This window comes from Knufia obscura (genome assembly GCF_036327395.1).
Source record: "Knufia obscura strain CCFEE 5817 isolate CBS 148926 chromosome Unknown scaffold_5, whole genome shotgun sequence".
NCBI classification, from domain to species: domain Eukaryota; kingdom Fungi; phylum Ascomycota; class Eurotiomycetes; order Chaetothyriales; family Trichomeriaceae; genus Knufia; species Knufia obscura.
This window is the reverse complement of record NW_027042691.1, coordinates 172,934-185,443: the sequence shown is the minus strand read 5'-3', so window position 1 is coordinate 185,443 and position 12,510 is coordinate 172,934. Positions and strand designations below refer to the sequence as shown.

Sequence of the window (12,510 nt, the reverse complement as noted above, 5' to 3'; positions counted from 1 at the left end):
GATCAGCTGCGTGACTCTGCACGATTCTGTGCATGGAGTGCGTGCGTTTGGTGGTGGTGCAGTTCATGCTAGCAGCCGACGACTGCGTGCAGCCGTGAAGTGTCCGAATATGGCGTAGAGGCTGATGTACATTCTCAGGATTAACTATGCAATACGGCTCAAGGGGAAAAGACGCTGGTGAATGACAGCAGCTTGGTTGTAAACTGGTTGAAGTCGCAGTAGAGCTCAAACCGTTCGTATTCCCTCGCTTTCGGGGGCGGCAACTGCCGGCGCCAAATCCTCGACGCGGCACTCAGCTCTCAATCACAAGCAGCCTGATGCTTGTAGCAAGCGGAGGGCCCTATCTTCAAATTTACTACACAGCAATGCATCAGTGTTGCCTGGAGCATCGAGAAGCGTATGTTATGCCGTAGCAGTGCCTACATAGAGGTTGGTTCTGGTCGCCGAAGACTGCGTTCCATCTTGATGACAAGCCCAAGCCAAACCTATGTACTGAAGCCCAGCCATATGTTGTCGACTTCTCGACTAGATAGGAATCAAAATCGACGGCGATAGTCCTGTCGATCCATCTAGCCACTTCATCCACTCTATCTATCAAGCAAGAGAGTTTACCAGGTCAACGCTCGGACGACCCCCAAAGAAGTACTATGGTTGTTTTTGAAGGTTGAACACTTGTCGAATTCATCCTCGAATATTCGTAACCAAGCACTATGGAGTGATTGCCAGTCGAGTGTGCGCTTCTGTCAGGTTCGGAATCATTATTTGACAAACAGGAAGCGAATACTAAGCAGACGCCACAACACAGGGCCTTTGGTCCACCGTCTATCCCATACCTAGTCTACTTGCTTCTCACCGCAATGACGCTGATGACTCGTTGACCACCCCGGTAGAAATTGACTACATCTATGACTTCTTTGGAAACCTTGGTTCACCAATGTTGTTGCCTCTTAACTTGACCCCAAGCACTTTTTCTAGAGCAGCCAAAACTTTCTGATCAGGTTTCGCTGTGCCATTCTCGTAGGTTTCGAGGTCAGTCGGTTTGAGGTTGACTTTCGTCGCCAACTGATCGCGTTTCAATGGAGGGTTCAGCTCCTGGCGACGGTTTTTGATTGCCTCTCCGACTTCCCTACCGACAGTAATCACCTTGACAATGTCATCTGATCGGTCAACTTTCGTGAGTCGCTGGCCTTCACCTTGACCTCCCTGTAGGTAGTCAGTAAGTGTTGTTCTGATATATTGAGTTGACATACAGAGTTGGTACTACCAAACTTCTTCTCGGTACCAATGATGGCACCAGACCGCTGAGCTGCGTTGAGAGCAGACTTGCCCTTGACGACCCTCTCTCTATCGGTGACTGTGCCGCCACCGCTTCGTACCTTGCTGCCAATTCGCGTGACGCTGTTCCAGTCGTCAGACATCTCGAAGGTGGGTTGTAGGTTTGGTTGAAAGTGGCGGTGGGTTGAGAAGAGTACTGTGATCGTGTGCACTTGTGCTTATCGTGCGGCTTGGTTGGAAGCCGATGTAGTCGTGCAAGAACGGTAGAAGCGAGATTTGTGGTGGTGTTTATGAGCAAACGAGGTAAGTGATGTTGGCAAATTATTATTGTGTTTGTCAAGTGAGAAGGCTGATTGCACTCGAGTTCCCCGACATTTCTCGAAGGTGCTCTGACGCATCGGCCAGTCACGGCGGTGGCGATGCAGGTAAGTCCCACTTAGCTGATTCATTGATGCCTGGCTTGGGTTAATGCTCGCCTGAGGCAGATCGAGAACGTTAGGGTCAGGTGATGACGCGATGAGCGTGAAGTCAGATATTTTGGAAGACACAGTTGGGCCAGGAAATAGGTCAGTTGGCATCTACGATCCAAGTGTATTCTGGTGACATGCTTTGGGCAAGAGGTCACACATAACTCTTCCTTTGGACAACGTTCGTGCGTCTCAACCCCATGTATCGCCTCTGAACAACCCTGTCAAAAAGCCGCTACCCTTCTTCTTCTGCTGCTTCTTCACAACTCCGGCACGAGCACTCATCTTCTCCTCCCTCAGATTCTGTCGAGCCTGATAGTTGATAGCATTTCGACTCGTGTTCGCTCCCTTTCTCACAAACTCCTTCTCCTTGGTGACACCTCCCTGTTCCGTCTTGTTAGTTACAACACCTGTAGCTGACACATTCTCACGCCCTGACATTGACCCCAAGCTCGAATTTGTGGTGGCTCGCTGAAGAAGACTATGTACGTTGTTGAAGCTACCAGCAGATTTGCCAGTGAAGAAGGCTATCTTCGATGACGCGTTCGAGCCAGCAGAGGACGATGATTGCTGTCGGATCATGCTCAATCGATCCACCACGGCCTTTGTGCGTCGCTCAGCGAAAGGCGCCCTATCGCCTCTCTGGCTGGGCAGTTCTGGTTTCTTGAATGTTGTATCCTGTGTGTCCATGCTCTTATTTTCATCATCAACCACGAAGTCACCTAGATCATCATTATCATCTTCCAAAGCCTTCTCGTCGGCTTCTGCTTGTGCAACATGTCGATCGAGGTTGATGTAGGCTTCTGGTTCTTCTTCAGAATCGGACAACCCAAGATCGATGATCCCTGCTTGTGACTCTGGCTCCTCAATCAGGAATGAGACAGATTCTCGGATCTCGGCAAGTGTGCCTGGTCTTCGACTTGCCGCAGCCTTTGCTCGCCGTGCATTGTATGGCATGATATTCAGCTGGGACTCTCGAGCTGGTTTCAAAGCGGTCGATGGCTGCGATGCTAGAGCGTCCACTTTTTGAGCAGGTAGCTGCTGCTGGGACTGTGATTGAGAGTCAACATCTAGTGGCGTCTCTGGCTGATCAAAATCATTATCGTCGTCGTCTTCACCCTCGTGATCCTCGATGCTCTTCAAGAATGCTTGCTTCTTCTGGTCGTCTGCAATCTTGCCAACAGCTTCGTCCTTCAGAAGTTCTCTGCGCATCTTTGCAAATTCTCGTCGTTTAGCTTCTCTCCTACGAGAAGCAGCATCTTCTTCATCGGATAGGTCAAGGTCGTCACCAGCCCCTCGCTTGCGACGGAGACCACCAGATGTAATGTCCTTCAGCAGCTTGGAGACAGCCTGCTCATCCGACTGACGTTCTCGGTCGGCATGCAGTTTTGCTAGCTTGGCCTCATCACCTCTGCCAACTTGGGTATCCTCGTCGATCATACGTCGATCATCCTCGTTCTCTTCACCACTGTCCTCGTCGCTTGCGCCACCGAGACCAGCATATTCGTCATCAGATTCTTCGGCCGCCTCATCGACGGCTTGACGAGCTTCAGACTTCTTCTTGTTGAAGTCCTCAACGATCTTCTGTTTGGCTGCTTTACTCATGACCTGGAAGGCAGACTTTGATGCAGTTGTATCGACATCATCATCTTCATTCACTTGTCGTCCACGTTGCAGCCTTCGTCTTTGTATGACCGGACTCTCATCGCCTCGGGGTACGAGGATCGTCTCCTCAGTAGAGTGAGGACCTTTACTTGGCGTCTCAGCGAAGCGATTCCCAGTGAAGGGACTAAAGCTATATCCAGCGTCCTGAGTTAGCTCGAATGGTGCCTGTTGAGCTGATCTTGCAGGTGATTCGGGTACCCATTGACTCTGTGATATACCGAGATTGAGGTCCAGAGGCTGGGTCTGTGAGCCTGCCACGCTTTCACTGATCATGTCGAGCGATTCAAGGCGGTTCATACGGGGCATGATGCCAATCTGTGGTGAGGGTAGGTCACGCAGGATGTCCATGCTGTCTTGCTCTTGGGTGGCACTTTCTTGCTGCGTTTGTGAGTCTGCCATGGTAGCTGCGAAAGCTTGTGTCAAACCAAGCGGGAGATCGTCCGAGTGCTGTAGTCCAGGTATCACTTTGCGCGTCGACCTGACCACGGAGTGGGGTGTCTGCCTGGCTGAAGGCAATGCTGGAGACTCAACAGCCGGCTCCAAGCTGTCTTCGTCATCTTCGTCGTCGTGGATGACGCGAGCATGGCGTGTTGTTCGACTGGGGATTGGTGTTCTAGCCATAGACAACTCAGGTTTTCCTTGAGTGGCAGCCCCTGCGATGGCTTCACCTTCAGATTCTGCCTCTTCCCCAGACTCTTCCGCTGCGGCGTCGATGAGCTCGTTTTCAGGCTCCTCTTCATCGTCGGCAGTCTCGCCGTCATCGTCGCCTTCAGATTCGTCGTTCTCGTCCTCCGAACCAGGATTTTCTTCCTCTTGCTTTTCGTCCTCGTAATCGCCATCTTCTTCATCGCTATCGTCCTCATCGAGAGCATCTTTCGTATATGTACCATCCTTCTTAGCAAGCTCTTTCTCACGCTTGCGAATCACCTCATCCTCCAGCCGGGCACGCTCGACCAAGTCTTCGAGTTCTTCCTCATCTTGCTCTCGCTCCTCTGCAGTCTGAATGGTGACACCAGCTGCTTTGAGCTTCTCGATCTTGGCTTGCCTTTCCTCCAGGGCTTGTCTTCGCGCTGCTTTCAACAACGATGGACCCATGCCTGCTGTTGACATGGATGACTTCTTGTCTTTCATGGACTTGATGTGAGCCAGAGAGCGCAATGCTAGGTGGGAGGATGTTTCCTTGGCTTTCTTCTTTGGCAGATTCTCAAATGCGGCATATTTGCGCTTTGAGCCTTTTGCGAAGACCACTTCGATGTCCGAGTCTGAGTCTGAGTCATCCCGTTGCTGTGCAGTCAGCATTGATGCCACCCTCGTTGGCTGCAAAGCAGTAGTGTCGACATCCATGAGCTGCTGCTTCGCATCTGACGTTGATTTGCGCTCTCCCGCTCTTCGATCTGCAATGATCTGCAAGAAGTCCGAGTCGTCCTCCACAACGTTTGGCGTGCCAATGGGAGCGACGGCGGTGGGGATGGCTGTCTTGCTATGATCAGGCTCAAGCAAAGGACTTGTTGGTGGAGTGCTGTTCAACTGTGGGTTCTCTGCATCAGAAGATGGTAGAGAGCTCGACGAGGCGGGCCTTATCTCGGTGGCCACTTCGTTTGTCTCTGATACAGTCGGTGGACCTCTGCCAAAACTTGCCAAGAAGCTCTCCTTGGTGAACTTCTTCTTGGTTCTGGCTTGATGAGCAAGCTGCATATTCCGGTTCATTCTCTGAGTTTCTCGATTCATTTCTTCCAGCGCTTTCTTGCTTGCTTTTCGAGTCGGACGCGCGTCCTTGGTGAAACGCTTGGCTGGTGCAGCTTCGGATTGATCACTATCCTCTTCAGAGTCGTCAGCCGGGCTGGAGCCGCGTTGACCACGTCTCTTTGGGCTTGGTCCTACAGACTCCTGAGCTTGTCGTGCTGCCTTCTTAGCTTTCTCAGCTTCCTCGCGGGCCAATCTATCTTTTCGAGCTTTTTCTACCAGGAGTGTGAATTTCGACTTTCCTGTTGATGCTTGATCTTCCTTCTCTTTCGGGGATTCTGGTTGAACGGCGATTGTTGGGCTGATGGCTCGTGTTGAAGCTGGCGAGTTCCTTACTGCCGCGGGCCGGTCTTGTCGTGGTGAGGACCCAACGTTTCCGTCATCGTTAGAAGTACGCTTCCTCTTCAGTAGCATTCTTCGCTTAGGCTTGAACGCTTCATCTCCCTCCTCATCCTGCTCGCTGATAGGCGATGTATAAGACTGGGTTGGGTCATCCGCTTCAGTAAGACCTGATGTACTCGTCGAAAGCCCCTCGGCGCCTTCTAAGGCGCTATGGCGTGGTACTTCAGCAGCTAAGCGTGCTGCTAATCTGCCACCTCCGACTAGGACGTCATTGTCTGAACTCTCAGCAGACTCATTGGCATCGTTCTCAACTCGGGAGGGCTTCAATGCTTCCTTCGTAGGCTGAGTAACTGCATCAGAGTCCGAGTCGCTGAGCTCGGCTAGGAGTGCTTGCACGCTTCGCTTTGCAGGAAGGGCGATCGGAGAGGAGGATGGAGTCGATGCTCGTGAGCTATTTGACTTTGGTGAGCTCGTCATGGTCATGGTAGTCAGATGGCTAATGTATACAATCAATCATGAAGACATGTCGTAGTTGAGCAAGCAACGTGCTGCTATCGAGTACATCAAGAAATGAGTGGGCTTGCGAGAACCGCGTCGCGCGTCGCACTTCTGTCGCGTCGCGTTATACCGAACGCCAAGGCCGAGTCTCCACCTGAGATACTACCACGCCGAAGCCTTCTCATTTTTGACTACCTCAACTGCATCGAGCCCTCGATATCGATGGGCAAGCGGCAGGATTGTGATCTTATAGCACCTTCATTGGCAGTAGTGACTGCTACGTCTCCAATTTCCACAATGACTTGGTTGATTCGGACACCGGTCCTTCTGGAGCAGTTCTCTGCGAAGACATGGCAGACGTGAACCATGTGCTGCGGCAGATACTGAATGAGTCAGGGTATGGTTTTGTCATGGAATGCACTGACCGCCTCTGTGAGCCCGCAAACGATGAATATATCGCTGTTTCAAGCAACGAGATGCAATACCATGAATCCTTGTTCAAACAGAGAAGGAATCTCCATCAGAGGAGGACTCCATGTACTTGCTCATCACGAACAGGTGCAATGACAAGCAAGCACGATCGTAGGTCGACGCAACACTGTTCCCACTCCCGATGAGAGCTATTGACATGCCTAGGACCAGCCGTCTGTCTTTCAGCTTACCAATTCTAGAGTTCTTAGCAATTTTGCCTGCTTACCAAGATAGCGATCTTCGAATTAAAATCCTCACAGCGATTTCGAGATATACGTCGTGATCATCATGACAACCTTCACAACAATAGCACCGAGCATACTTGGTGCCTCCCAACCATTTAACACGGCTCAGCCGTCCTCGTCTACAGGGCTAAGTCCTGCAATCACGACAAGTTCAGCCTCCAAAATGTACACACTTGACGAATGCGTGTACTATGTCAATACTTCCGACAGCCAGAAAGCTGTGTATGGCATCATGGCAACCTCCTTAGTCATCAACTTTGGTGTCTTGATCTGGTGGTTGAGGTTGTACTGCTATAAACGAAAACAACGCAAGGCCGAACAGGAAGTCCCACCTGAAAAAGAGTTGGACGGGATGTCGATGTCGGACCTTGATGTGTCGCGATCTCCATCCTTACGGCCGAGGCTCATCGATGCGTCAAGGAAAGGCATGCGTTCGACGGAGGATAGCTACGGTGGAAGAGCTCCTCCACCAAGAAAGGACAAAGAAGAGCCTGTAGTATACCGCAGCTATAATCCTAAGCCGCGAAAAGAAGCAGAGGACGAAATAGATAGTGGTAGGCCACGAAGACCTGCAAAAGCTGAAGCCAGTGCTTCACGCAGCCGCATTGACAAATCTCCGGTCAGGGACAGGACCAAATTGGGAGCAAGCACACGTGGCAAAGGTAAAGAAGACAGTGGCGAATAGTCTCGCACTGTCAAGGAAGTCTGAAGCAGTTATACCATACTACATGTGACATGGAACGCAGACCATACTTGGAGGATCGATGTGGTGAATGGCTTAAGTATGCAACACAGATAGCATGTAATTCGATCAAAGTGTGCTGGTTATGTACTGTCATCTGAGCTTGATGTGTAAGTTAGCATCTAGATTGTGCGAAAAGGAATACTTTGCCAGGTTTGTTGTCCCATGAGCTCGAGGGCTTGGTTTATTGGTTGACACTCCCATGAATGCACACACAATTTGCCAAAATTCGAATGACGCAAGAACGTTTTCCTGGAAATCGTTTGCCAGCTACGTTGCACCACTTCACAGCGCTATATAGCAGCAGAGCAGCCGGTCGACCTTCTACGATACTCTGCTACGTGGCAGTAGAGACTACTACCTACTAGGTAGGTATGAACAGCCTTCACTTCCAAAGTGCAGCCTTAGGCAGACATAATCTGATGCCCTTATATTGATGCCTGAACTTTGCCTGATAAGGAAAGTACCTATCTGGTGGCGCTTGGTCAGGTTCATGACAGCTACGTAGCAGAGCACTTCGTAGCAGAGCACGGAAAGCCACCTGCTACCAATAGCTGCTATGCTACGTAGCTGGCGAACGCTGGTTATCCTGTCCGAGAATGCATTTTTGTGCCAGGTCCAATCTGTCTTCGGACTTTGACTCATGTCTGCTCGCACAGGCTACACCGGTAGAGCTATGATCAGTTGTCCGGGTTCGTTGGAAGATGAGTACAGAGGCCGCAGGCTATTGTCGGATACTGTTAGAGCAAAAGGAACACCAAATACAGGATGCCCACGGTCGTTCACGGGATGCTGCTGACCTCGTCGGCGATCGCGCTGCGTCAAGCGAGCAAGATGAGCCATCCTAGCAATGACTAAATGTATCGACGACTCACTACTGCCGTCGACTCTTGAAATACCCCAACAGGCCACCGAACAGGCGCATTCTGCAACCCATATAAGAGGACCTGTCCCTCGACCGTTATGCTATTTCCCATAACCCAAAGGCTGAGAACCAGTAACTCCAAACTGCAGTCCAACTACCGTCTTCTTCCAATCAGGTCAAGAACGGCCGCGGCGAGCTCGCCCACACAGATAGTGAAGTTCGCCAGCAGTGCCCTACCAACCCAATGTACACATCACTAACCGCCCCAGTCCAGAAACCCACAAGATCATCCCACCACATCCAACTCTTCAAGCTACCAACCAACGATGATCCTCCCCAAACGAGCCGACCAACCTCCAATCAACTACTTCGTCTTCACCACCGCCATGGTCTCGTGTGGTCTTGTGTTGCTCGCCGCCGTCGGGGCTACGTGGTATTTCACGAGAAGGAAGCTGAAGAAACAATATGTAAGTCCGATTCCAACCCCTTGAATCTGCACAATGTTGACTGAACTGATTAGGGAATGTAGGACCGACAACGTGCTAAAGCTGGGGCGGAGGCTGAACCTGAGATGGATGATATTTATGATGCGTATTATGGGGAGGAGTAATCCAATTGGCAAGGTCGTGTGCTTGGCGTTGGAGTTATGGGGATCGTTGGACTTGGTGCTAATGGTAGGGCTGATAGGTGGATAGAATAGCAACATAGAGTGAGATATGCGATAGCTGTTGGCCGATATCAAGGCCCGTCTGCTCTTCATCAAAGGGAAGTAGTTGAAACGATGAATGATATGATCGACCCGAGAGTCCGAAGCTAGAATTAAGTAGACCAACTTTGCACCTTGAGTTCGATGTGGCACTGAGTAAAGTGCCACACATGTTCTGCCGTATTGGTGTACTCTCTACCAGTCCATGTAGACTCTGTCATCAACCCTCCGACCTCTGACGCTCTTGGTTTTTGGTCCCTCGATGAAACAATGGCCACCGAGTTCCTTCGGCCCGTCGCGGTTTCGCATAGGATCTGAAGGTCACGAAGGGAGTGGTTTCATGCAGGCGCAGTAAGCCATACCGACGATGAGTGACCAAGTCGATGACAAGCTACTCACCATTGACTGGCCACGAGTATGAGTCTTTGCCAAACAGTGACAATGGCGACAGAAGATATAATATCACTACCCTCCCTTTCCACAATGATCTCCCCACAGACCACCTCACAAGCTCAGCCACTATTCGAGACCCGGGCAATAGACAGTTCCTACACAGAGCAGAACGTTGTCACCACTGGTACGATCGCTATACCCCTTTCTAACAGCAATGCTGACCAGACATCCTCCAGAGACCGGGAGCCAACCGCAAACCAACGACCATCGCACCTACTTCCGCATACTCCACACTCACTTCCACCCACGATGCATCTACAACTCCGAGCACCAGCAGGCCCCGTATGCTCCGACACCACAATTGGCGCCTTCTGTATCGCCTCGCTCCTCCTCATGGGAATTCTCACCGGCGGCCTTATCGTCTTCTTCTGGATGCGACGGAAGCTCAAAGCAGCCGGACTGTGAGTTGGTGAGCCTGGATTCTATCTCCTATGTGTTGTTTGCTTTGGGTGGATGATGCTAATAACTATGTAGGGCTGCGGAGACTGAGACTGACATGGGACCTGCGGCTGCTGGAGTGTTTTTGATAGGATGAAGCTGGCCTGGCTGGTTGGTGTATGGAAGGAGCAGGGTCAATGAGTCCGTTCGGGTTGGAGACTGACGTGCAAGGTCTTGATAGTCATAATGAGTCTTGTTGATTGACACGCGGTGCGTCCTGCAGGTAGTGACGAAGACGAATAATGAATGGAGCGTCTGTTTTTCGGAGTTGTGGTTCATGTTGAGCGCCGTTGGTAGTACGTTTACACATGAAGATAGAACCGATGATGAATTCGAGCTTGAGTCCGGTGTGCGTTTATTTTCCTTGTTTTCATGATCCGGGGGGGGGGGGGGGGGGGGGGGAACCAGTCATGTTTCGTCGTTGCTCCAGTTTGACTGGCATCAATGCTCATTCCGTGCCGGCTTCTGTATACAAAATCATTGTCGATGCCCTGCTTCTTCTCTTCTCGTACCAAAAACATTCTGATCAGGAAAAGTTCACCTAAAATAAGATCTATATATTTGTGAGACCAGGACGTCCCTCCGAAGCACCAGTGTGACTGACATTCACTCAGCCGTATTCTTGGACTTCCGGATACCCAGAAATCTACAATCTCTTCTCCAAGAGTTAGGTCATCTCAACAGTCTTCACCAAGTTCGGGTCTGACGAAGCTTAGACTCACGACTCACCATGCCAGTCATCCCCAGACACACAATGCATCTCGCGAAGCGCGACGACGTGACAACGGACAAACGATGGATCGCAATTGGCAGTTTGAGCGGAATACTGTTGTTTTACGTTATTGCGACAATTGTGGTCGTCACTAAATGTATCGCTAAGCATAGGGCCAAGAAGGAGTTCATGAAAAAGAACAGCGGCTTGAATACCGTAAGTCCACCTCTCTCCGGGCCAGGTGTAGCTGTGCCGGCAATGCGGCGGGCACCTGTAGCGGTCGCGAACAATATATCAGAGAGACCGGTGCCGGTCGCGACGAATATACGAAGAAAGCCTCTAGCGCCGTTAGAACCAAGAATACCAAGGAAGCCACTGCCGAATCAAGTCGGGGCTAGACCACCGCCACCTCCGCCACCTCCGCCGCCTCGCAAGGGTCTCTGCTTTCGTCGGTTGATTTGAAGGAAGACGCTAACTCGTTTTCAGTGAAAGTGCAGGACGACGACGATATTTATCTTCTCATGGGGCCGGCTTGATGTTAAAGGAAGTCATAACGACCAGCAGGGTGACAGCTGTTTTGGGAAGTGCTTGAAAATTGCTTGATTCAGAGTGAGGGTATAGATATGGAGGCTGTGTCTGGCTAGCTGTTATTTGGGTGTAGCATCATCAATCGGAGCTTTGCATCACAAGACGCTGTTCCGAACGCGCTGGTACTGCCAGACGGTCGGCCATACTAACGTGGCTAGTTTCTTCTTTGAGGATCGTGTCGCTTCTCGCCAGTATCTGTGACAGCCAGTGGCACTTGCTTTGCTTTCAAGCCATGATTTCCAAGCTTGTCACCACCGTATGTTTCCGCAGATGCATGTGTTGCGGCTATTGTGCCTTGTCGTAATGCGTGTATGGCAGGTCGATTCGTTTGAGCCGTGTACTGCCGTGTGCGTTTTCACAAAGGCAAACTGTACCTGTTGGGCAGTATAAAACCTTTTCTGACCATCTTTATCGACCTTAGGAAGCACAGATACCAACCCATAGAAAGACCACTCTGTCGTCGATAGACCAGAACCAATACTCAAGCAGATCATCCGCACAGAAACCGCTCTTACGTCGACAAAGAACTGTCTAATTTGGTAAGCACAATATCTGGAATAGGCGCTGGCGCACAGGCTGATCGCGGTCTGAGATTATCGGAATCGCAACACACTTCATTGTGAAGACTCCAATCTTTTGGCTCGGGCCAGATCAACCAGTTTCAACCGCTCAATCATGAACGATCACGACAAAGACAAGTGGCTGTGGGGCCTGGGGGGCTCTTTGGCAGGCATAGTGGCCATATTCATCCTCTACGTGGTCGTCTGGATATCAAGGAGGAAGGGTTGAGATTGTTCGCTGCTCAATGGACAACACTCAGGAGACTTGGAAGAGGGCTGATGCTGTATTTTTTGGATAGTGGGGCTCGCTCTGACGATATGCGCGATGTGTCTGAGGGGTATTGAATATGGACAATGCTCTGGTCACAACTGCTAGAGATTGCCATTGCGAAGACCAGCACGAAGGCTCTTGAGCTTGGCGGTTGACTATGAAGATAATGCTATGATTTACCTCCTGGTGGATTGTTCTTGCGCTGTCATGATGTGGTAATGTTGAAGATATGTTTCATGACCCACGAAGCTCAGAAAAACTCGGTGTAGACTGGCTCGAGAACCCACCTCCAGATGAGTGAGCACGCAGTAGGAAGTAAATGCCCATTCAAGATCAGACATAGGATATGACCATGTCGAAATTGATAGTGGCGGCCACAGCAAGACGACATCAGATCGATCAGTGAAACAGTGCTGCGAAGGTGGTATGCTGCACTCATAGTTCCGTTGCTTGCCATGAAAGAGCATCC

The 12,510-nt window shown here is 50.8% G+C and overlaps 5 protein-coding genes across 5 annotated transcripts; 3 read left to right on the top strand and 2 right to left on the bottom strand.

The window, feature by feature from the left end:
• Window positions 1-903: 903 nt before the first annotated feature.
• Window positions 904-1,418, bottom strand: MBF1 (multiprotein-bridging factor 1; the record flags this gene model as incomplete). The annotated part of the gene is made up of 2 exons (XM_064873292.1): window positions 904-1,203; window positions 1,251-1,418. The coding sequence occupies 2 exons, from the start codon at window positions 1,416-1,418 to the stop codon at window positions 904-906; spliced, it is 468 nt and encodes a 155-aa protein (XP_064730396.1).
• Window positions 1,419-1,934: 516 nt separating this feature from the next.
• Window positions 1,935-5,969, bottom strand: PMZ80_004868 (uncharacterized protein; the record flags this gene model as incomplete). The annotated part of the gene is made up of 1 exon (XM_064873291.1): window positions 1,935-5,969. The coding sequence occupies one exon, from the start codon at window positions 5,967-5,969 to the stop codon at window positions 1,935-1,937; it is 4,035 nt and encodes a 1,344-aa protein (XP_064730395.1).
• A 780-nt stretch (window positions 5,970-6,749) lies between these two features.
• Window positions 6,750-7,391, top strand: PMZ80_004867 (uncharacterized protein; the record flags this gene model as incomplete). The annotated part of the gene is made up of 1 exon (XM_064873290.1): window positions 6,750-7,391. The coding sequence occupies one exon, from the start codon at window positions 6,750-6,752 to the stop codon at window positions 7,389-7,391; it is 642 nt and encodes a 213-aa protein (XP_064730394.1).
• Window positions 7,392-8,639: 1,248 nt separating this feature from the next.
• PMZ80_004866 (uncharacterized protein) lies at window positions 8,640-8,923 on the top strand (the record flags this gene model as incomplete). The annotated part of the gene is made up of 2 exons (XM_064873289.1): window positions 8,640-8,780; window positions 8,843-8,923. The coding sequence occupies 2 exons, from the start codon at window positions 8,640-8,642 to the stop codon at window positions 8,921-8,923; spliced, it is 222 nt and encodes a 73-aa protein (XP_064730393.1).
• Window positions 8,924-9,502: 579 nt separating this feature from the next.
• On the top strand, window positions 9,503-10,007 carry PMZ80_004865 (uncharacterized protein; the record flags this gene model as incomplete). The annotated part of the gene is made up of 2 exons (XM_064873288.1): window positions 9,503-9,873; window positions 9,947-10,007. The coding sequence occupies 2 exons, from the start codon at window positions 9,503-9,505 to the stop codon at window positions 10,005-10,007; spliced, it is 432 nt and encodes a 143-aa protein (XP_064730392.1).
• Between the last annotated feature and the right edge of the window lie 2,503 nt (window positions 10,008-12,510).